At 36.8% G+C, this 24,913-nt stretch overlaps 2 protein-coding genes across 2 annotated transcripts; both read right to left on the bottom strand.

Annotated features, from left to right (window-relative positions):
• Positions 1–655: 655 nt before the first annotated feature.
• Positions 656–6,076, bottom strand: LOC131942327 (uncharacterized). Its single transcript, XM_059302143.1, has 5 exons — positions 6,050–6,076; positions 5,240–5,406; positions 4,377–4,538; positions 3,523–3,687; positions 656–2,351 (listed from the first exon to the last, which is right to left on the bottom strand). The coding sequence occupies exons 1-5, from the start codon at positions 6,074–6,076 to the stop codon at positions 656–658; spliced, it is 2,217 nt and encodes a 738-aa protein (XP_059158126.1).
• Positions 6,077–16,353: 10,277 nt separating this feature from the next.
• LOC131942337 (uncharacterized) lies at positions 16,354–17,400 on the bottom strand. Its single transcript, XM_059302156.1, has one exon. It carries the CDS (start codon positions 17,398–17,400, stop codon positions 16,354–16,356), a length of 1,047 nt encoding a protein of 348 aa, XP_059158139.1.
• Between the last annotated feature and the right edge of the window lie 7,513 nt (positions 17,401–24,913).

The following is a 24,913-nucleotide window of genomic DNA, read 5'->3' on the forward strand; positions in this document are numbered from 1 at the left end:
AATTACTAACCCCCAACTCACGTTACTGCCGCGGTCTACGTCATTGGTACATTGTCGTGTCATGCTCACGTCACATTCGCGCCACAAATATTGTATTCAACATGCGCACAATACTCTCGCACCAAATCGTCTACAGTCAAGTTCGCACCGTCCTTTGTAACCTCTACTAGTCGTCTAATTCTTTATATCTACGCTATGACAGATACCTTAAGTTTCGTCAGTTTGTCGAAATAAGTTGTATTATGTTCTTAAAACTTTACAATTCGCTTGTTCATATTTCGGTAAAAAGCTGTTAAAAATTGTGAATTTCGTCCGAGTAAGACACGCCAAATGTTATCTCCCGGCAACCAAAAAAAAAAAGATAATAAAAAAGATGATATGATACATGTACTTTTAGATTTAAACCCTAACCCAACCCTAACCCAGACCTTGACCCTAAACTTGACCTAACCCTGACCCTAACAGGAGCTGACAAAAAGTGTGCGTGTGTGGGGGGGGGGGGGGGCTTAGCTTTTCGATCGTACACTTTTTGCATTAGTGGCGGGACTTTTCAGGCCAATATCCGAAATGTTTACGGAATGGAAGACCATAATATGATCTTGTTTTATCGTTAACTAACAAATTAATATAATTATATAAACATGGGTGCATTAACTTAAGCTTCCGTTGCATTGAACAGTTTTTCAAGAAGTTCAGGAAAATATAAATTGCAATACGCCTCAATCGTTTTGGACATGGAAAGCTTCGCAGGATGGAAGAAATATTTATGCAGGTAGTATGTACTAAAGACTTGTTCTCTTTTATCGCCGTAATAGCTCTTTCCTCCGAATAAATTCAGGCGTTGCTTGGGTTCCAGACCACGTAAAACGCACGGTACGGCTAGCTCAAGGAAGACACGGTTTTTGTAAAACATGGACAAGTACCACACCGCCTCCACTCTCATCTTTTGTGGGATGTAATACAAATCACTAATGTCTCCGACAACTAAGTCTTTGGAGTTTGTGTGTGTTAGTAAAGTTTTTTGAAACTCCTCAAGCGATCGCACACCATCCGGAATTCGCGGAAGAATAGAAATATCCGATAGTGTTTTTAGATACGCGGTTCTTCCGATTTTCTCGCCCCATCGGAAATATTTATTAACGGGTTCGGAAATGTTGAGAAATATGGTGCGGCTTTCGTAGGTGACGCCGGCGCTGGATTTGTTTAGTTCCAGCATCGCCCAAGGCTTGAAAAGAAGATCGTCGGAAGTGAAGAGGTAACCGCTGACACTGTATCCCATCTGCATGGCCCTGATGGCGCAGATGTAACCTTCGAATCCACGGACGACTTCGGCTTCGATGAAAGAGAACGTTTGATTCATGTCTTTTGTTTCGTCTTGAAATTTGGTTATGTTTTCACCGCAGTAGAGAATGTTGGTGAACACCGGGCTATGAATGGCGTCGAGGTACTTCACGTTACTGTAGTACGGGTGATTGAACACAATGATAAGCAGAATATCTGAGAAAAAAATGGCGTTTTTCAGTCTACCTTCGTACACCTGAGGAGGTTGGTTATTTAATAAACTACCACACATAGAGGTAATCTTTTTCATCTTGTGACAAAAACCATTATCGCGTGTTGGTGTCTCATAAACAGATGGAGACGGTTGCTCTACTGAGGAGTATATAACATTCGATACGTTATCTCCCTTCCCTATAACAGGGAGGTAATCAACGTTTTCGTTTAATATCTGTAAATATTGAGATGTCTCTGAAAAATTCAAATTCAATCCAACACGCTCCGGTTCAATGTAACCAATTGATTTTAAGTCATCCAACCAGAGTTTAGTCATAAGAACATCGTCCGTTTTCCAAAAGTTTCTGTCGGCCATATTTGAGCTCAGTTTTAGAACACATTGAAAAAACGACAAATCCTTCCCACAATCCCAGCTTCTCAAAAACCGTAACAGGTTTTCTGTTTGAAAGTACATGTCTTTTTCTTCTAGCGCGTCTTTCAAGTACGAATGTGCGTTCCTCCTTTGGAAAGCGTTAGCAGGAAAAAATCCAAGACTCCCTCCCACTTCCCATAAAAGCCTTTGCGCCCAGTACCCTCTCCAGATATCACACACTCGAATGGTTGTCGTTTTGGGGATAAACAGTGCCCAGAAGGCCTCACTGTGGAACAGGGTGTTCTGCGAGTTGAAGGGACTGAAGACGCCTTTGGGTAAAATGGCTGGCGGGGAGACCGGGTCAAAGATCACGTTTAGCGGTGCCGTGGTGGATTTTCGTGTGAGTCTAAATATGGCATCCATGTCGGGGTCGCCGTTGACGATTCCTTGTTGGATGGCTGGTGTCTTCCACTGACTGCCTAACCTGACGTGTAATATACAAAAATAAATGAATGAAACAATAGCATAGCACAAACAATTCATGTAAATCATGTTTTCTTCATCAGTAAAGGACACGATTTGTCTAATTGCAAATCATAAATCTGAGGAATGACGATTATGTTTTACGTTTAGGAGGTAGGGAGGGAGAGAGGGAGGGTGGGTGACTTTTTGTAATGACGTCAGGACTTGTTGAGCGGTTTTAGGGAGGGTTTAAAACACAATACTAATGCCGTGCACTACTCTTGGACGACTTCAAATAGTTAAATTTTGTAAACACGCAAAACGACGTCTCCTCTTGATATTTCTAATGATACTCAGTATTGTTACTAGTTAAATAAGAAATGCCTAAAGATATTTAGCAGAGTAAACTAACGGGAAAACTTGGTAGAGGGCTGCTGTGTGTTCACAAATGGAACTGGTCCTCACATTATAACACTAGACAATGCTGTACCAGGAGACATACAGTGTTTCTTTCAGATTTTATCCTCATGGGGGGGGGGGGGGTAATGACCGCTCTCCGACAGCCGCGGAGGGAGCGGACACCCCGGGTTCGTTTGGTATGGTACCGACAGAAGTCACACTAATGGAATCCCAACAACTTGCCGTGAGCTCGTTAACGCTGTCTAGGGGTAAAACACGACAAATCGAAGAGACTCAACACGACTTAAACTATCAATACCCTTTTAATAAATGTGCAAGATTATGACACTAGGTCAGTATAAAATGTACAGACTTTAAGAGTACAATAAATAAGCTCAACAACTCCAACTTACAGTTTAAGAAAATCACAATGTATCACAGCTGTGGCTTAGTATATTATACACCAATAAAGATCATTACTTCACACAACTGAATGGCATCATAATTACCACAAAAAAACAAGAAGAGACGTATTGCCTCTACGACAATAGAAATCCAAATAAAGGTCAAACTATTCATCTAACTGCTGTCATCCTGACTAATGCGCATTGCTTTTGTCAGTTAAACACAAATAATATACAAAGAAATAGAGAAGGTTGGAGTAAGAGAGAGAGGGAGAGGAGAGAGAGAGCGAGGAGAGAGAAAGGGGAGATAGAGAGTGGGGAGAGAGAGAGGGGAGAGAGAGAGGGGAGAGAGAGGGAGAAAAACATGTACAGAAAACAATGAAATCTCACTTGTAGAGAGGCCGCTGTGGTACGCCTATATGAGACAGTGGGAACCCTCTAGGCCACAGTGTTGACTGCCCGAAGTGGACGTAAGGGTTAAACACGCCATCACCAGTAAACACCAAGCCCGATATCGTGGATTTGTAAACAAAACCCTCCAAGTTGTCCAATGGCCTGGTGGTTAGATAGTTTCAGTGTTAGATATGAGTGGACTAACGAATGGTCTGTATTAGATATGGGTGTACTAACGAATGGTCTGTATTAGATTTTACTTAACTAACGAATAGCCTAACGTGTTTAAAAGGTAAAAGTCAAATCTTCTTCTTCTTCTTCGTTCTTAATTTTTAGTGTTGGAAGGTATCGAGCCATATCTACCAGAGGGTTTGCACTCGAGGCTTTTTTCGAATTTATCAACCATGAGCTTTTGCCGACTCGACCACGCCTCCATCACAGTTAAGGATACGTGTCAACTGGTTATGCGCCATTGAGGCCATTGACTCCGATTTCAGCCTGCTTTTCTTTTTGGATTTGCTTCCATAGCCTTTGTCCAACCAAGAACAAACTACAAGGCAGTAGTTGTTTGATTTTGGAGTTGTCCCCAGCTAACGAGCCTCATCTGCCCGAGTGTTCGAACTCAAGATTTTTCGGTTTAGCAACTATGAGCTTTACCGACTCGACCCCGCCGACCCCTAAAAGTCAAATAATTTCAGTATTTGTTACTTTAATACCCTAATGCTCTTACAAGGTTTAAGTCCTTTTCTGTATTAGACCTTAGTCTACTATTGATTGAAAGTATCAGTATTAGATATTAGTTTCCTTACAAATGCATGAATGTGCTTACAAAGTAAATCAAACGGCTTTACCTGTTGTCGTCGTCTGTTTCGTATATGAACTCGGCCCCGTGTTTGATAGCGTACAGGTAGCCGATGTTTTTCCTCGTGTAGCTACCGTAAGGGGTAGCCTTAGTGATGGCGAACCCCAGCTCTTCCTGCGCTTCTATGCTTAGGTAGTCACAGCCAGGTAAACTAAGACAAAGACAAGTCATTTTTTTAGCCAATGTCAACTAATTTTAGTTAGAAATAATCACGTAGTTTTATTCAGATTAAGTTATGCGAATTTAATTTAGATCTAGACACAGCCACTTCATTTTATTCTTTGGCCATAGCAGTAGTGTGCTATCTGCTAACCATAAATTATCGAGGTCGAATCCGGGTTTAAGTCATTAGAACGTCCCTGAGTCGGCTCAGCTCTTATAGGTCCCTGACTTACGTTATGGAACGTAAAGGGGACTGTGCATATGGCTGACCATACTATCACTTCATATGCCGAGGTCTCAGAAACATGTGAACTCCTACTTCACTTGCACCATGCACCGGCATATTTGAAAAGGGAACTAAAATTTTATTTAGTCACGTAACTTTATTAGGAATCTAAGGATTTCTTTAAAAGTCGTAATTGAAATGCCATATGTTCATTTTGACAGATGTTCATTTTGAATAACATTTAAGAAGACTATTAACTTCTCTTAAGAGCTATCTAAATCAAACGTTTTACATTAAAATTTGCCTATCCAGTTACATGGTTGTTACAAGTTTATTTGTCTACTTATACTGATCATTACGTGCATGTGTATGATATCCAGCTTCCTGGTAGGAGTTGGACAATTATTTTTAGCGTACATTGTATAGCTACATTTAACAAAAATAAACTATGAACGCCACTGTACCTCCATGTTAATGGCGTCTTCGAGTCCCCCACAACAAGACATCTCCACCCAGTAATGTTGGACAGGTACTCGACTTGCTCCGTGGGGGCGGAGATTGTTGTTAGAACGATCCATTTCTTGACATTTTCTTCTCTTTTCAATGGGGACCTAAACCTATATTGTTTTCTCTTTAATCATGTATTTGTAAAATAATTACATAAATCATAGTTGGCGTGGTTGGGTCTTTAAAGCTCATGATTTCAAACCGAAAAGTCCCGAGTTCTAACCCCGTAAGGACGAGTTTCCAAAGCTGGGGACAGCAACCCAGGAGAGAAAATTACAGAATTAAAAAAAAAAAGAAACTGATCTTAACGCAGCGTCACTGAGCGTATTGCCCTCCTGTAAAGGTCATGGACCAGGGTGCAAGAGTTCCTAGATGAACTTCAATGTTAACGTGATCTTGACCAAGGCAAGCGACCTAGATGGAGGCATCAGCCCATTGACAAGCATGGAGACGGCTGAAAGCCGCTATGCGACAATTAGCCCTAGACACACCACTATGTTGTGCCCCAACAACCATAACAATGGTTTAATTTATTATTTATATTAGATCTCTTTTTGCATGCATTAGAATACAGTGATAACTATTAAAGATGTAAAAGCAAGCAAAAAAAAATAAATAAAAATAAAACAACAGCTTGTAAACTAAGACAATAGTCACCTTATCATCTCTGTATTATCCTTATGTGCCTGATTTCTCTCGTCCTTGCTGGTAATCCAGCTAATCTGATAAATTAATAGTACACAAAGCAGCACAGACGTGAAGAATACCAAGCGGCGTTTGAATAATGAGCGCATTTCTTTGGATATTTCCGCTGAGGAAGAGAGCTATTCTTATAATAACGAACACTGGCTGAGGTAATCTGGGTTACACCAGCAATTGAAAACTGTGTTTGTGATTTTTATATTAATACAAATAATACAAAACTCCCTTAAAATATTAAAAGACTTTAAAAATAAAATTTGAACATAATATTGAATCTTTTGTTTACTATAATTTTTAGTTTTTGTACATCATCATAATGATAGAAAATGAAACTGCATTTATATTATTCGAAAAAAAGAAGTGTATTGATAAGTTAAAAAGAAACAACAAACAAACCAGAAAATAAAAGGTGGACTTCGAATATCTTCAGAGAAAAAAAAATGATCCCGTAAAGCTCGGTGTTGGTAGTAAACTGCGATAGGATCTAAGTCACGTGATTAAGTCATAAACATCAACAGTTGAGCTTTGAACACCAGCACGAGGTTTTTGAAGTAGACGTGGGACATTTAAACGTTTCACACGTCCACGTGATTCTGATGAAACAAGACGGGGAGAATAGAAAGTTTTCTGATGAAATACTTGTACAATGTTTACTGTATGAACTTAGCGATAATTGATTATATTGATTTTATTTTATTTTATTTATAACATGATGCAGGATTTTTAGGCTTGAATATTATTAAAGTATACCTGCACTTGTTAATGTAATGTTTTTTTAATAAATATTTCAATATTAATTGTTTAAAAAACATTTAAAACATTGTCTATTTTTAAATGCTTTGGACATTTTGCACAAAATCTAGTAACGATATTGCCATTTATTTTACACATATTACAAAAATTGAATTAGTCTTCACGTGCGCAAAGCTTAAGGTTATTAGGTCGAGCAATAATTGGACAGTTAGAATAATAATAAACAAATAAAGATTATTTAACAATTTTAAATTGTGTTACAGAAAAAAAAAAACAGCGAATCGCCACGATCTATAGAAAACAAGTTGATAAAAAGTCTAGTGACAATTTAAGCGCATTTTCCTTATGTTATCTAAAAATAGATAATGATCATGATTAGGCCTAGCGAAAGAAAACGTTGTAATTGTAACTCCCTATCACTCTCATACAAATTATAAATAAATTAATAGGGTACAAAAATAACGTTTGAATTAATAAGCAAAAAAAAAACTTATAGCACGATCTAAAAGACAGCGAAAAATAGATTATTTTGACACATTTTGACACATCCCTTTCCCCATAGATCTATATCTATATATTGTTATATAGTATTGTAGTGTAATATGTTCATAACCCGTAGCTCTGTCGTATCGTAAAGCACACACGAGGACAAAACACAAGACGTATAATGCTGGGGTGCGTTCAAGCTAGGAGAACGATCGGTTTATAGGTGTTTTTGTAATTTAAAAATTTTCTTTTTGACCGAACGAAAGGATATTTTTGAAAACTTTCTTCGGCAATATTGTTTTAAATTATGGCAGGAATCGATTTGTAAATGTTTCAAGTCGTTAAGTGGATCTGGTTGCCGAGATATGGGCCGAAAAACTGCATTTTTTTGCTTTTGGAACTAGTCCTCCATATTGCTTCGTTGAGGAGGAGATACGACTTAAAGCTGGGGACACACATCCATCCCAAAACTGCATTTTTTCGAGGTTTTTTGGCTTTTCCGGGAAATCCAGGAAGGAATTCCAGGAATTTTTTTGGCCCACAATCATCCTCGGAACTTGCTTAACATATTTGCTTTTGGAACTAGTCCTCGATATTGCTTCGTTGAGGGGAATATACGACTTAAAGCTGGAAACACACATCAATCCAGAAATGACGAGTTAATAATCGCAATTGTCCGTATGGAAATTGCGCAAAAAAGAAATACGAGAGAAGAAATATTGAATTATTACCAATGGTGGTTTAATAGGTTCCTGTCAATTTGCTTATTTTTGTAGTGATGACCGATTGTCATGCTATTCTGATGTAAACGCGCATTGCATAGGAAAAACAAATCACCTTGAGTGTAGGTTGATCAACCTCCATAGGGGGGAGGCCAAACACCCCTCGTTAAAACCCAAGTGTTGGGGCGTCGCTGGAGAGTTCGAGAAAGAAAACTGTTCAGCTACGTCATGGACGACGGATGCCGCCCTTAAGCTGGTAGACCAAGACTCTAGTGACACACCCTCTCTTAAGTGTAGGGCGCGCTTTAAAACGAACCTAGACGACAAAGCGTACTAATGTTACCGCAGATGTAGGTTACTAATGGTGCACGCTACCGACGTGGCTCCGATATTCTAAATTTGAGTTTGCCAGAATCCTTTGCAGAAGTGTACTCAGTATCTTCACAACGTTTCTTAACGATCGATTGAATGAATGGCGTAGTAGCGTGAAACGGCTGGTTCGATGTAGTCACCCAGAGTAGTAACCAACTTTATCTCAAGTGTATGGCACGATTTGAAACATAAGTAGGTGCCGCAATACTCATCATGAAACCAAGGATTTTTTGGGGCTAACGATTGCGAAGCTGCGGATTACGACACTGAACGACTATTGATTTATGAGGAACCTTAGACCATCCAATGCAGAACAACCAATTCGGGTATTCAGGTCCGGAAGTGGAATCTGGGAAACTAGGGACACCATCAAAACACTTTATCCAGGGCATCCAACCCTCGATATTCAATTTAATTTTTTTTATTGCAAGTTATGCATCAACAACAAAACGAAAGAAAGCACCTACTAATTTCGGAAACTAAACGTATTGTATCCTTTTAATTTTCGAAAGACTCGTGTTGCCCAAAACGGGAGGTGGGAGGGCGGGGGGTGATATTAGTATCCTAAGTTTAAAGTATATATATATATATATATATATATATATATATATATATATATATATATATATATATATATATATAAACTTAGCATTGTACTATACGGTTATAGTATGTGAAGGCTTGGGTATGAGAAAATGGAACACTTGTGTGTGTGATGGAGAAGTGTGGTAGTGATGGTGTGGTGGGGGTGGGGTGGCTGATGAATGGGTTCCTTGTTGGCCATGTGCAGCTGATTCAAAGTTAAAACTATATTTAATTAAATTTAATAATCACATTAATTAACTAAATGATGGTTTTATAATGTGTAGATGTAAGCTTAGAAAATTAGCTTGATGCGTCAGTATTTGGGGGCATTACGACTGTAACCTTAAGCTTAATTAGCCTAACACCATCTCAAATGAAAGACTACTAGGAGAGATGGAAACAGAAGTGGTTTCCGAAGTTATCGAAAACTGAAGATGACATTGAATGTGACACGTCCTAAGAACCATTCCAGATGAGATGGCAGGAGCTGAGATAAGATGGACGCCTCAAGAAAAAATAAAGAGAGAAGGGATGGCGAAGGAAGACGTCGATGCAAACGGCGGAATAGCAGCTGGCAAAGGCAAGACTGTCATGGGGGACTGCCAGGAAAATTTCCAGAGTCAGATAAAAGTGGAGGGAGCTAAGGTGGAGGCCACATCTGTCTTGTGCACACAAAAAAATGAATAAATTGAATTACACTACATATTGGGTCTTAGGTGTTTTGACCACAGGTGCTTTGACCATAAGGGGCTTGACCACAGCGGGGCTTTGACCACAGAAATTAGAAACGGTTATTTGATTTAAATTTATGATACAATCCATACGATTTTATACATGTTTCCTGAGATTCAATTAATAGAAATTAACATGTACTAAAAAGTAAATAACGATATTTTAGTCTCCACATAAAAGCTGGTGCTAGTCCTCATAAATTTATTTTAAATATAAATGGAACACAAATAATGAGACATAAAAAGTTGAACAAATAAATAATGTAGATGTACCTGAAAATACACAGCGTACATTAAGGATAAAAACAAGCATGCCAACAGTATAGTCAAAAAAGTAATACCTTTATGGTTAACTAAACGACAGGTGTGCTTTAGCACACACATAAGTCTGTACATCTGTTTGACCATATGTCATTACATCTGTTTGACCATATGTCAGTACATCTGTTTGACCATAATAAAAATAATATGTTTGAACAGCACGTTGTAATTTTTCGTGCAGCATACTTTATGCTTCTCAGTTGGGTAGCTTGCTCCTGTGACACCTTGCAAGAAAGTTGTCTTTTGCCGTGTGCACTCCATGTATAGACCTCAAGGAAACGCCACATAGTTGGGTGACTACATTGGAGGAGAGACTGAAGACTGTAACGCAATCCTACACAAATGTTACTTGTTCGTGCTACACTATCGCCAATCGTGTGTTTTTATTCCAATTTTCAAAATTAATTCGCACCATATATGGACAAAGCGCTTGGTATCAAACGCCCGCATTGGACAAACCACCTGTGATCAAAGACCCTCTGCTAAGAAAACACCTGTGGTCAAACCCCCTATGGCCAAAGCCACTATGGTCAAAGCCCCTATGGTTAGGGTTGGTTAGTCACATTGCCCAAACCCTGCGAAATAAAGCATATATAGTTTAACAAGTGTCTCCGAATAGTAATAAATGTAGCTGAAAATATAGTCTATAATGAAACGCAGTCAATAAATTTTAAAGCGTAGTAATTAGATATCGATTGAAATTGTTGACATCATACTACGCATAGGTTTGTGCTGAGACACTTTTATATCGATCTAATTATTTAAAAAATCAATAATTAACTTGACAGCAGCTTGCATTTTTATTATATAATACGAGCCGACCAGCGGTGTATCATACGCCTCTATTTTAGTTGTTGTTTTTTCTACTTTTCAGCAATTCATAATTTGTGAATTCGAGAGTACCAATGCTGCCACTGAAAATATTTGCTTTAAACCCTCCTTTCCCCCAACCCCTACCACAACCCCCCACTATCCCCCCTCGTGAAAGCAGCCTCCTCTTAGTTACCTCCCATAAGTTTAAAATAGTTTCAAACTGAATTATCTGCCCCTAATAGCCGTCACTAAACCCGTTTCTACGATTGTAAACATTTAGCGTGAACCACAGCTCACCATACAATGTGGGGATGGGGGTAGTAGCGATATGCCTAGAGAGGAAGAGAGGGAACTGTTAGGCGCGCTTACAGCTTGGTGTTTTCTAGGGTCTCGGAAAAGAGAATTATATATATGTTACGGTCAAAGCCCGAAGTGCGGCCAAACCCCGGATTGGCCGGCCAATGCGCGGATTGGCCGGCTCCCTTGGCCAAAGCCCGAAGAACTTAGAGCTAAGATCGTATTTCGTACATTGGCCGGCCAATGCGCGCACTGGCCGGGACGTACTGGCCAAAGTCCGAAGTGCTTAAACTTGACAGCATATTTTGTACATTGGCCGGCCAATGCGCGCATTGGCCGGGATGTCCTGGCCAATGTTCTATCTAGACTAAGTTGTGATCGCGTTTTCATTATTCTGGGTGCGGTTTCATTGTGAGTAACGTATTGTTTAGCTCTTGTTTGTATAGCATTCTATATGCAAGGTTACATGGATCAAAAGGGCCGTCAGACCATGAGACAGACATAGCAGATGGCTGTCAAAAGAAAAAATGTAAATCCATGTTAGTTTCCATATATGGGCTACAACTTTATGTGACAGCCTCCTCCATGATGACGAGGTGAGAAAATCATCAAAGAACAAAATCAAAGACAGTCGGCGTCACCGACGGAACGTTCAAAAGACTTTGCCGCGTTCCTTGTAAGTTGAACAATAGTGTCCAAGCTACTTGAGATGGCGTGGGCGTCAGAAACCATATTTCCCCAACAAAAGGGGAATACCAAAGAAAGCAGACCCAACACCGTGCCTTGACTGGACTGAATGATAAATACCGACAGAATTGCATTCCAGATTTCTTTGCACAGCGGATTACTTGACTGTTTAACACTACGTTTGCTTGATTGTGGAGTCATTTGTGAATCAAGTTATTTTTTAACTAAAGAACATGTGGCCTGAACTTAACTAGTTCACGGAAAACCAAGACATAGCCAAAGCTAAGATTCAGTCGAACGTGCCAACCAAGATGTTCAGAACATGATGATGACATGGATGCAAACAAATGAATCAGCTCATTGGGCTGAGAGTCTCAAATTCATTCAATTTATTAAAAAATCGTTCTTTTCATCAAGGAATCCAACAATCACCATACGAAGCCTTGTTTGGATGCAAAGCAAAAGTGGGACTTAGCACTTCTATTCTACCAAGAGAGGCTCTCAATAAAATAGTTACTGAGGAAGATCTTGAGAACATTGAACAAGAAATGGAGGTTGCCATAAATGCAACTACATCCTCAGCTAACACATCTACTGCCGTAGCGGAACGTCCAGACCAGTTGCGTGACAATAATGTGGCCAACAGATTCTGTATAGTTTGTGAAAAACATTGTAGTGCAGCTCAATCTTGTGGATCCTGTGGCAAAGATGTCCATGCTATTTGTGGAGTACCCAATGAAGCAGACGAAGGGTACGGAGGGAACATTACCTGCAGATTGTGTCACAATAAACAAGACATCATGGAACACAGGTCAGCAGCTCATACTGGCTTTCAAAATCAAGGTGCTAAGATGCTTAAAACATCAAATACAAAATTTAAAGATGGTGAAGTGGGTGACAATGTACGCATCCGTGTTCCAGATGTTGACAGAGGTCGCGGTGATCCCCGAAGCGTGATTGCAGTTGTCATGAGCGTCGAGGGCGGTTTTTACAAATTAGGAACGGAACATGGTGTTCTAAAACAACTGTATGCTAGAAGTGAGTTTTCAATTCTTCACGAAAAACTGCTCTTATTGTCGTCAGTTGGCACTGAGGAAAAATCACTACGAACCATCGCATCTTCACAATCATTGAATGGGGGCCAAGGCTACACTCGCTGCAATTGCACAACCAAGTGCACAACAAATCGCTGCAAGTGTAAAAATAACAAGCTGCTATGTAATTCTAAATGCCATAAAAGTTCAACTTGTTGTAACAAATGATAATATTGATTGATTGAGACTATAGTACAATAAAAAATTTGAATGTTTCTGTCATTTACTTTAATTAATAATCAATAAAGACTTAATTTCATGATCCTACCGGCATAAAAAAAAAAAAATCTGCTCATGATCTTCTATTTAAGAAGCAAAGTTTCGGACTTTGACCGACCTATGGGAGGCGATATTGGCCAATGCGCGGATTGGCCGGCCAATCCTAGCATTGGCCGACTTCGGGCTTTGACCGTAACATATATATATATATATATATATATATATATATATATATATATATATATATATATATATATATATATATATATATATATATATATATATACGAGCCGACCCGCAGCGTATCATACGCCGCTATTTAGTTGTTTTTATTTCTACTTTTCAGTAATTCATAATTTGTGAATTCGACAGTACCAATGCTGCCACTGAAAATATTTGCTTTAAAACACTAACCCCCCTCCCCTTTTCCCCTAACCCCTAACCCCGACCCTACACCCCCCCCCCCCCCCCCCCCCCCCGTGAAAGCAGCCTCCTCTTAGTTATTTCTTAGTTACCTCCTGTAAGTTTAAAATCGAACTAAATTATCTGCCCCTAATAGAAACCCGGCTCTAAGGCTCTACGATTTGTAAACATTTAGCGTGACCACAGCTCACCAGACAATGTGGGGGTGGGGTGGGGGTGGGGTGGGGGTGATAGTGATAGTGATATAGAGAAAGAGAGGGGACTGCAAGAAGGCGCTTGCAGCTTGTTTTCTAACGGCTCCCAGAAGAGAATTATATATATAGATATAGATAGATAGATTAGCGTTGCTCTCATTTGAGGGGACAGCGTGATCCAGGGAAGAGGAGGGGGGTATGGAGCACACGTGAGTACTATCCCAAAAGCCCCGTGTTTAGAGATGTGGCTATTGGGATGGACATTGAAGCCTATCACATGTCACACTGTGTTGTAAATAGATATAAGATGGTAATACTAGTTCATGCTCGTTCTTAATTTTAGTGTTGGAAGTCATCCCCACAGCCTTCCAGCCAAAACCAAACTACAAGGCAAGAAAAGTGCCTGTCCCCAGCTAACGAGTCTCAGCTGCCCGAGGGTTTGAACTCGAGACTTTTTAGATTAGCAATCATGCGCTTTACCGACTCGACCACTATTTAATACAAGTGTTTATTTGATTAAAATAGCGATCTAGAATTGTTTTTTTTAAATCTCATATAATTTGCTTCTATGATTGCAGTACCAAAAAAAAATTGATTTATGACATGTAAACTAAATTTAGTCCGGCGACAGCAGATATTTGTTCTCGGAGGGGGGGGGGGGAGGTGTTACTCTGCTTTTAAAACTTTTTGGAGGTGGGGCGGGGAGGGGGGGGCTCAACTTAACCTCATTTGCACTGACAGCCGCGTATTACATCCTTAAAGATTTGTGTACTCACACAAGCAGAGAGCGTCCATTGTTTCAAATGCTACATTTTTATTTTTGCAAAATAAAAGTAGGCTCTAGTTGTTCGTATTCTGCAATATAAAGATTCCCGTTTTGGTAGCAATTTTATGATTCCAAGTGCGTTTTTTTCTTCTTAAAAATAATGAAGGAAAACAATGTTTCATAAATCGAATTTCAAGACTTATTTACTTTAAAACATTTGGGGCTTAGCGACCCGTGGAATTTATCGAGGTTGGTTAAATGCTTATTACTGTCGTCCTCCCCCTACTCCTCCCCCCCTCCGCCCACGCCACGCTCGGAGACAAGCCTAAAAGAAATGCTTCAGAACAATTCCCTGCACAAGTAGATAGCATCAGCTGACACGTATTTTGTTTCTGTTGTGTAGGAAATCCACCAAGTTGAATGAGATGCATCAGATCATTATCGTTCACATGATAACAGTTTGTGTTTAGTAAGTTTTCTTTTTGTAGTTAAATTAAAGAAAAAAACATCAACTAAAAAAATTTCAACATGAAAATAATTTTTTAAAAGGCATGAGGAGGAGAGGCAGACCAAGAAAGACCTAGAGACGTGACCTGGAAGAAAACACCAAGAAGAGTGGATACACCTGGGGACAGTTGGAGAGACTAGCCCTGGACAGAGACGCCTGGAAAGCTCTTGTCAGCGGCCTATGTCCCAGAAGAAGGCCTACCTGAGAATAATTTGTTACACTAAAGGCACTATATTTATTTAACATTTTTATACACCCGAAAATTTCACTTTATTAAGATACACTAGCTTTATCATACGGTTTGTACCTATGTCCATAAACATAATGTTATAATAAAAACTCTGCCAGTGGATAATTTAGATTTTGCTTTTAATACTTATTTATACCTTTTTGAGAACATTTCAATACAAATTACAAAAACCCAAATTGTTGTATTTTATATAAAAAGTTATTACCGAAAATACACAAAAAATGAAATGAAACAATTCCAATCTTTAGTAAAATAAAAACCACAGAATCGAGATTCAACCACATATTGTTTTAGAATATTGGCACATATTTTTAAAAAACACTTAAGTAACTAGTGGTAATAAACCTGTACATTGTTAAAAAAAAGATTCTTAACAATTAGAATAAAAGTAACAGAAAAGAGCTACTGGTGTAACATTATTGTATCATATTTAATATATCTCGCTAAGGTTCAATAACGTTCAAATGTATAGTAATTTATAAAACATGAAATAAAATAAATATTTGTGCCAATACAATTTTTAATTTCCCTAATGTACTAATCCGTCCATGCCAATAGTATGTTATCTTTTATTTCTGGCAGTGAACGTGTATTTAGTTCTAGAGTGTTTTATGTTATACCGAAAAACAACGAGAAAAACAATTTTAATTTATATAATTGTTTATACAACCAAACCGCGGACTAAAAGCATAAAACCCATGAAAATATTACCGAACACAGCTATGAATATGTTTTCATTTTGTCAGTGGAAACAACTACAGTTTAAAAAAATTAATACATATATTTTAATAAGGGAAGTTACCGTTTTTGTTAATAATCTTCTCAACGATTACCTCGCTTTTAATTGAACAACTGGTTACAAATGACACAAATAATTTAATATAATACACGAACTCTCACACAGAAACACACATATATATATATATATATATATATATATATATATATAAATTTATATATATATATATATATATATTTGTGTATATGTAAGTATATATATATATATGTATATAAATGTATATAATATACATATTATATATATATATATATATATATATATATATATATATATATATATATATATATATATATATATATACGTAATTTTAAATTCTCTAAGGATTTTCAAACTGTAGCCAACGTGCAATTCATATTAATTTGTTGAAACTGGAGATTTCAATGCCATTAACATGCATATCACTTGGACCAATCTCAGGCAGTGTATGGTTATATTTAGCCAACAGAAGCAGAGCCTCCTGCAGAGCGTTGCTACCGTTTGTGACTAGAACTGTGTTCTCTAGACCCTCAGTCCAGGTTTGATCAAAAGACGAGAGTTTATAAAACGGGGGGTTGTCAATCAGCACGTGCGGGATGTCCATTAGCACAGACAGGATGTGGCCATGGAGACGGTCAGTTATGACAATTCTGCCACGTTGTAAAAAGCTGAAACCTGCATGGGCTATATTGAATGCGTTGTCCAGGTCTGTTTTTCCTTCGTTTGAAGGCCAAGCACTTCTCCAATCCGATATGTGAATAGAAACTCCTCTTGGAAATGAAGGGATTTCGTATTTTGAAGACTCACGATCATTTCTTCTCAGCCAAACGATGTCGAAGTATGGAGGCAAAATGCGTGGAACGTGTCCAATACCAAAAGCCATGTCTGGTGCTAGAAACAGTTTCACATCTTTAAAATTTTCTTGTGCAATAGCAAGAGACTGCTTATCTCGTAAGAAAATTGATAAATTGGATCTATTTGAGTATACCTGGCTACAAAACTCTAAATGTTCAGTGTAATTATCGTGTAACCATATGCTCTGAGACAGAAGGACAATTTTATGCTCGGGGAAAGTATTAAGAATTTTTTCCCGTAATACATCAATTGAATCATATCCGACGAGATTACCCCCACCGTGTAATAAAATAGCGATCTCGTTGACAGAGAATTTTTTACTTATTGAAATAGCTCTTTCCAAATATCGATCTTGAGCACAGTCGTAGGTTTCACAATAAAATAAAATTCGTTTCCGAAGTTTTTTGATAATCATCACCTCGCCGACAGTTATGGCTGAGTCTCCTTTATTTTTGTGACTAGGGATATCCATTAACATAACATACGGGGTTTTGCCTAGAATATTACTCAACAAGTTCAACAGAATTCTTTGGTTCTCTTCAATGACTTGGTATGTTTGTGTCATTCTTTTAACATCCTCGTTGGTCTCGAATGGGTCCTTAAAATAATTCAGAGTTGAAAAATCAATGATATTTTCATTCGCTTTGGTCTGTGTGTTGAGATTCCAATTTCCGTTAATGCTTGTATTTTGCCTTATCAATGTTGTATCGTTATTGCGCTCATTTAATAAAATACCGCCGATTATGATGCACGAAAATGTGACAACAATTCCAAGTAGCACTGAAATAAGGAGAAATGAATGCATCTTTAGATTAACTGTTCATAAAAATAACTAATTATCAAAATGTTTTTATAGGCTACTTGTTTTTTTTAAAATATAGTTTAATTGGTTACGCCTAGTCAGAGCTCCTAAATTCACGAAGATTTACATATATGTAAGAGTGTTGATGTAAAGGGTATGAAAGGTTCTATGTGGAACTAAGTAGTGTAAATAGTATGTGTACCTGGTGGGGTTTGTATATGTTTAAGTTGTGCGACGGTGGGGAGGGGGGGGGGGAGGTTAAAAAGAGAAGCAACATGTTGAGTGACAGCGGGTGTGTTGTGAGTGCAGATAGTAAACGGAGCAGGTAACAGTGTTTTTATGGCATTCGGTGGTTGTGTGGGTCAGTCAGTTTTTGTGTGTGTCAGTTGGTGGTTGTGTGTGTCAGTCAGTTATTGGTGGTGTGTGTCAGTCACTGGTTGTGTGTGTCAGTCACTGGTTGTGTGTGTCAGTCACTGGTTGTGTGTGTCAGTCACTGGTTGTGTGTGTCAGTCACTGGTTGTGTGTGTGTGTCAGTTGGTGGTGGTGTGTGTCAGTTGGTGGTTGTGTGTGTCTGTCAGTTATTGGTGGTGTGTGTCAGTCAGTGGTTGTGTGTGTCACTCGTTGTGCTTGTAGATGATTGGATAAGACATAGGAACAAAGAGAGAAGTTAAAGTGTTGCTATTGAAACTGTTTCAGTCGAATGACTTTTCTTCTAGTCTCCTGTTGCTTAAACCCGTTAACCACGCCCTCAGATATTTAGTAGAGAAACATGAACAACATGAAATTATTTTATTCGCGCGCGGTCGTTCGTTGTGATTCGGACTTAGCTTTCTAATGAGCAAACGTCTACAATGAATCAGACGTAGGGTTCATTATCTAGAGCATCAATGTTAAAATGTCTATCTTGTTGCGGCTGTAAGCTGACACATTTACTGTGTTTTGATTATGGTCTTTAGCTTTGCAAAGTTTTGTTTTAATACAAAGCTTTTATTTAACTCACTTCCTCTGTCGTCAGTCGTCCGTCAAGATCGAAACGCCCGAGCGAAATTTCGGACACTTCTAACTTACAGATACGGTTCATAGTTGGAAAGTGGGTCAAGACATGAAGACAATGCATTGTGACATTTAATTTGACTTAATTGGATGCCAAATTAATTTTTTATGAATTAATTAAAATTTTGACCAAATTAGTAGGCAGTTCTACTCCACACGCGTCATCACGTTCTATAGCGCGTCATAACGTTCAATAGGCGCACAATAGTTTTTAGTCATGTAACTCTATTGTAAATAAAACATGTAAAGTACTGAAAAAAATTCATAAAATAACGTTTTAATAACAAGCTTTTATGTAATACAGCACTAAAAAGTAGAAAATATTTTATACACTATTATTTCAATAACTATAAAGAAAAGCGTGAGTCTCAAATATTAGTAAAGGTATCCAATAGATACTTAAGTGGCCCACGCTTTTGTTTATAGTTATTTAAATAGCTGTGTACAATTTATTTTCTACTTTTTAGTGCATTATTACATAAAAGCTTGATATTAAAAAGTTTTTCTATGATTTTTTTTTTTTTTGTAATTATACAATTGGCTAAACAAAGAACAAAACAAAACTATAATATGGAGATAACAACGGATTATTTTTGCATTTGCAGTTTGTGTAGTTTTCTAGTTTATTTTTTAAATCAGTCACTTTAGATGGTGATTATTGTCGAAATTGTGTAAAAAAAACTACCTATAATTAACGACGCGAGCATCTCTTGAACGAAAAGTCTTTAAAGGCTAGTTTTTTTTATGCACATTTAGAATCTCCGTCTGGTGTTATGGGCCAAGAAGTATTGTTCCCGCTACTAATTGAAGGTGTTAAGTTCAGAAAACACGACACTGATTAAATTACTTGCTGCGTCGAGTAGGCATATACATTAATTAAATAAATCTTTTTTTTTCAAAATCTTTAAGTCAATATTAAAAATATTATAATTAAAAAAAAATACTTTTGCATTTTCTCTTTGCTTCGCCTGTCGTCACCCCATTGTGTTGTGTCGTTGTCTGATGTCTGTCATACACATAGAGACACAGTCCAGCCACAGTAACACATAGACCAACAAAGTTCCACGGAGTTGCCTGCCGCTTGCCCAGCCCATACAACATCACGACGACCAGCAGTCTCTTGAATATGTTTGCTACAGAATGACTGACTACGTCCATTACCTATGATATAAACATAGTTAAAAATGATAATAGAACTTGTGCATACATTTATATTTTGTTACTTTTATCAAGTGATTAAGTACATATGAGTATATAAGCTTTAAAATGATAAGATTTAAAAAATAATAATAACTAGAGCAAAAATCATCGAACGTACAAAAACACGCTTTCTTTAAATTCACTAAATAGTTTATCACTGTTTATGTTAATTAAATAATAAACAATAAAACAATTGTTAATTTGAAAATACACCAAACTACTATTATCGAAAAAAAATGCTACATAAGACATGGGTAAAATGAAAATAACTAAAATCTGATCAGTTACAGAATTATAATATGTTGAGTCGCGTAGTTAAACTTTTTTTTAGAGTAAAACAATCATTTGGCAGAAAGGCTTTTCATTAAACTTGATTGTAGGGATTTACTTTTTTTGAAAACTATTTTAAGCATATTCATCAATTGCAATTCAAGCAGTTATTTCAAAAGTCTGTTTTTTTTATATTTTATACAATAAAATTACACAGATATTGTTACTAGTAAAATGACCAAATGCTACTAAACTTTTATAGATTTAAATCCAACAACAAACTTGTAACATTACCTTTAAGACGAGACTCGTTGAAATATACGAGTACATAACGTGGAATAGACACGAAGCTAATAATACCCCACACATAAGTGTTAAATCTACAGACGTCCATTTATATTGAAGTCTATAGCATGCAGCCATAACAATTAACAGAAGCGGACACCACAGGTATTTTGCTTTGGATTCCCGTAGGCTAACTGTTGATTCGGTAGACTCAGTTCCTTGTAGTTTCTTTAAGGTTACATTTCTAGCAGTTAAAACAATATTTGAGACGAACGCCAGGACCACGCCAGCCAAGACTGAATTGTTGGCTGCAGACAGACCTGTAATATATATATATATATATATATATATATATATATATATATATATATATATATATATATATATATATATATATATATATATATATATATATTCACATTTTACGACCATGGCTTTATAATTTGAAAAAAGAGTGCGAAATTGCAATCATAAGAAATTCAAAAATGACGTTAACTAAGTTGGACGTTCGATTTTTGTTTAGTTATTTTAGATTCGGATAGTGAACAAAGAATAACAATGAAATAGAATAATGCATTTTTTTTTTTACTTTGTGATAGTTTGAAAAAATAAAAGTAAACATTAGCTTTAGACTACAAAAAGTAATGTTCATTAATTTTTACTTTCTCGTATACAAAGTTTAGCGGAAGTATCGAAGATATCGACGTTTTACACCACCCTGAGTCGGTAAAACATAGTTGTGCAACTTTGTCTGTATGTCTGTGTGTGTGTCTGTATGTGTGTATGTATATGTGTATGTTTGTGAATAAGATAACTTGATTACCGTGACAGCGAGGCTGATAAAATTTCATATGTAAATATAATATCTAATATGAAGGCCGCATCATTTTTCAGCGATTTCCTGTAACCGGAAATGGAACTTATTCTACTTTTGGATTTCATAAAACTATAACTTGAGTACTGTTTCAGATAGATAAATAAAATTTCACATATAGCTAATAATGTGCTTCCTGTCAAATTTTGAGTAATTTCCGTTACAAACAGTGCTGACTCACCGCAGAACATCAACGATCCTAAGATAATGATCGGTATGGCTATAACTGTATATAGTCTTGGCCACTTCTTAAAGACAATCATGTCAGCTACACACATGAACACGGGCTCTGTTAGTTTGATCGTGAGAGTTGAAGCGGCCTAAACACAATCACAAAATTAAAACGATTAGTTTTTGTACCCTAGATGTGAGTTTAACTTGAACACGTGCAATAAGCACCATTAAGGTTAACTAATATACTTGCTTCAGTGTAGGCCATGCTGTAGTTGACGGCCATTGTTGCCAAAGTATGAGATCCAAGTAGAATAAGTCTGTAATTCTTTTCCTTTCCAGTTCTAATATTAAAAGTCACTATACATGCAGAACACTGAAAATTACGTAAATATGTATATACTAGAACAAAGACCCGTTAAGGGAGAAATACAACGGGCTCTAGATTGAAAGTGTTGTCTTTTTCCATAAACCAAAACAAAAAACCGAAATCACCACTTTCACTTCAAATTTAACCGTAAACGAAAAATGTAATGGAAACGGATTTTTATTCAGAATCGGCATTTTAACAGAATTTAGCCTAGATGTACTCTTAGTTACTGTACATTCATACAAAATGTAGTGAAATCCCTAAATCTTTCAACTAAGCTCATACACACGTTTCATTCAGAGTTTCTTTTCGGCAACTCTCCAGGGAGGGTGGAGGGCTATTTATATAGTACATAATATTTAAGGAGCTTGTACATTTTAGTAATTTGCTACGTCATTGGAAAATAATCATACTGGTAATGGAATTCATATTATTAGTTTTATTTGTATTATTTTATAATATGTATATTATATTAAATACTAGTACTGTTAAATAAAAACAAAACAAAGTAAAACCATTTACCTGCATGCCAGTTAAAACCAGAGCAGCGATGAACTGATATAGACCCATATCCTCTCCGCCAGCAGATTGTACCAGACGGTCCATGAAGAGTTTACCACATTGGTGGCACAGGAAGGAAGACAGAGTCCAACCAACAAACACGACCAGGGCAATGATGCACTGTAGTGGCGAGATAACCGGAATAGACATTCTGGAAACCTCTTACACTTTGTAGCTCGCCCTGTAAGTCTGTGTGCCTTCGCTGTTTCTTTCCTTCTGCAACAAAATATGCCCAGAGGTGGTGTAACTTTAAACCAAATCACTAACGAATATTGAACGAATATCGAACGCCATTTAAAATCTTTGTCGTTAATACTAATCACTCAGTTCAGAGTTTAAGTTTATTTTGTATACAAATACATTACGTAAACTTATAATATGTATTCGGACCCGAACAAGCGTATAGTCTTACATTTTTAGATAAAAAAAAGTCTAGCATTCACAAGCACTATTTTTAATAAATTGATTTTAACAACAAAAAAAATAACATCATGTAAATGTAATGCTATCATAATGTGTTTCAATGAATTTACTTCTTTTTCAAAGATCTTTAAATAGTCAGTTAGTTAATAAATATTATAAAATTACTTTACTTTGAAAACAAATCATCGTTCTAATATATGTAAATTCACAGGTTTTTAATAATCTAAGTTTTTTTGTTACTGAATTAATAATTAAGTTACATAAATGTGCTTATTAAATAGCTATGAATTTGTAAGGATGTACCAATGCACTTATGTTTACATTAAAGACTATTAATAAACTTACACTTTGCACAAATCAAATTTGCTAAGTTACCTGCGTTTTTTTTTAGTTCTGTATGTTCCTAGGGTATCTCCTTCAACCGTTAATTTCGTACAACGAATTCAGACACGCTGTATGATTTCATTGCACTGTACGTCTAAAACAAACGGTTTATCAGACAGAAAAACAATAAGTTTATGAGAGAACAATATCACTAAGACGAACGCTAAATTTATTGAACCCTATACCTAGCTGTCAAGCGATTGTTTCATAAACGTCAATCTTTATGTTACAGCTTGTTTAGACATGATCTTTATCTGTAAAGCGGGTAAATAACGATTAGCTTAAGGGCAGATGGGATATACAAATGGCGACTGCACAGCGGGCATTGACCAAGTGTCCGGGGTTTTTCGATTGTTTTTTTGTGTAAATTAAATCAATTTCGTTTATTGTTGGATGGTTTTTAAGAGCAGAATAGAATGAAATTGTAAGCAGCGTGCTACCTGCTGAGGTCGTCCTTAACACAAAAAAGAGGAAGGGGAAAAGGGGGTATACTATTGATGCAGACATTTTTATTTTTGCTTGAATAAAAAAAATAGTTTTTGGTTTTTAGCCATCGGACGTGAGTTTGATTAATTAAGTCCATAGTTTCACATAATCGATTACTTTAGACTGCACTTTGACTAAAACTATTAATATCCTAATCAGTTAATTATTATATTTAATTTAGCAGAATCTCTAAAATTAAGGTTCAATTATTACAAAAACTCAACAATTAGCCAAAGTTTTTCAGTGTTTTCTTTATGTTAACGAATTCTGGCACTTTTATTGGCTTTTTGTTTTCTTTTTCCTTTAGCATCAAGTTGAGTGTCATTTCTATGATATTATCTAACTCATTCTAAAAACTAGCCTTTTGTTTTAAACTCTTAAAAAAATGATTAAATTTGAAACTGTACTTATGAAAAAATAAAGAGACGTAAAGAGAGAAGTCATTCACTTTGAAAATATTCAATCTCGACTTGGTTATTCCTACTTTTTCACCCATTTACTTTTTACAAGCTTTTATTTAACTCACTTCCTCGTCAGTCTGTCGTCAGTCGTCAGTCTGTCTAGACGGAAACGCAGGAGTGAAAATTCGGACAGTTCTACTTGACCGACACGATTCACAGTTGGCACGTGGGTCAAGACATGAAGACAATGCAATCTGAAACTAAATTTGACTTAATTGGATGCCTAATTGATTTTTTATGAATTAATTAAAATTTGGACCGAATTAGTAGGCATGTCTAGCCAACCACACCATACGCGTCATCAATAGCTGCGCCATCACGACCACGTAATGGCTGCGTTCAAAAACCATTGCGCGCCTACTGAACGTGATATTCAGTAGGCGCGCAATGGTTTTTAGTCATGTAACTCTATTGTAGATAAAACATGTAAAGTACTGAAAAAAAAATTCATAAAAAAACGTTTTAATAACAAGCTTTTATGTAATGATGCACTAAAAAGTAGAAAATAAATTATAGACTACTATTTAAATAACTATAAAGAAAAGCGTGGGTGTCTTCCTTAACATTAGTAAAGGTATCCAATAGATACTAAAGTGACCCACGCTTTTCTTTATAGTTATTTAAATAGTAGTCTATAATTTATTTTCTACTTTTTAGTGCATCATTACATAAAAGCTTGTTATTAAAACGTTTTTTTATGAATTTTTTTCGTTCTTTAATCATACTTAGAAAAAAACA

This window comes from Physella acuta, unplaced genomic scaffold (genome assembly GCF_028476545.2).
Source record: "Physella acuta isolate Inbredline_101_S28 unplaced genomic scaffold, ASM2847654v3 ptg000035l, whole genome shotgun sequence".
Lineage (NCBI taxonomy): Eukaryota > Metazoa > Mollusca > Gastropoda > Physidae > Physella > Physella acuta.

Excerpts from the sequence above, each read along its gene's own strand:
- LOC131942327 (XM_059302143.1), bottom strand. The coding sequence starts at position 6,076 with ATGCGCTCATTATTCAAACGCCGCTTG. Across the intron at positions 5,407-6,049 it reads CATTATTCAAACGCCGCTTG|AGAAAACAATATAGGTTTAG; the intron begins GTATTCTTCACG and ends ACATGATTAAAG. Across the intron at positions 4,539-5,239 it reads AAGACGCCATTAACATGGAG|TTTACCTGGCTGTGACTACC; the intron begins GTACAGTGGCGT and ends TCTTTGTCTTAG.
- LOC131942337 (XM_059302156.1), bottom strand. The coding sequence starts at position 17,400 with ATGACACAAACATACCAAGTCATTGAAGAGAACCAAAGAATTCTGTTG.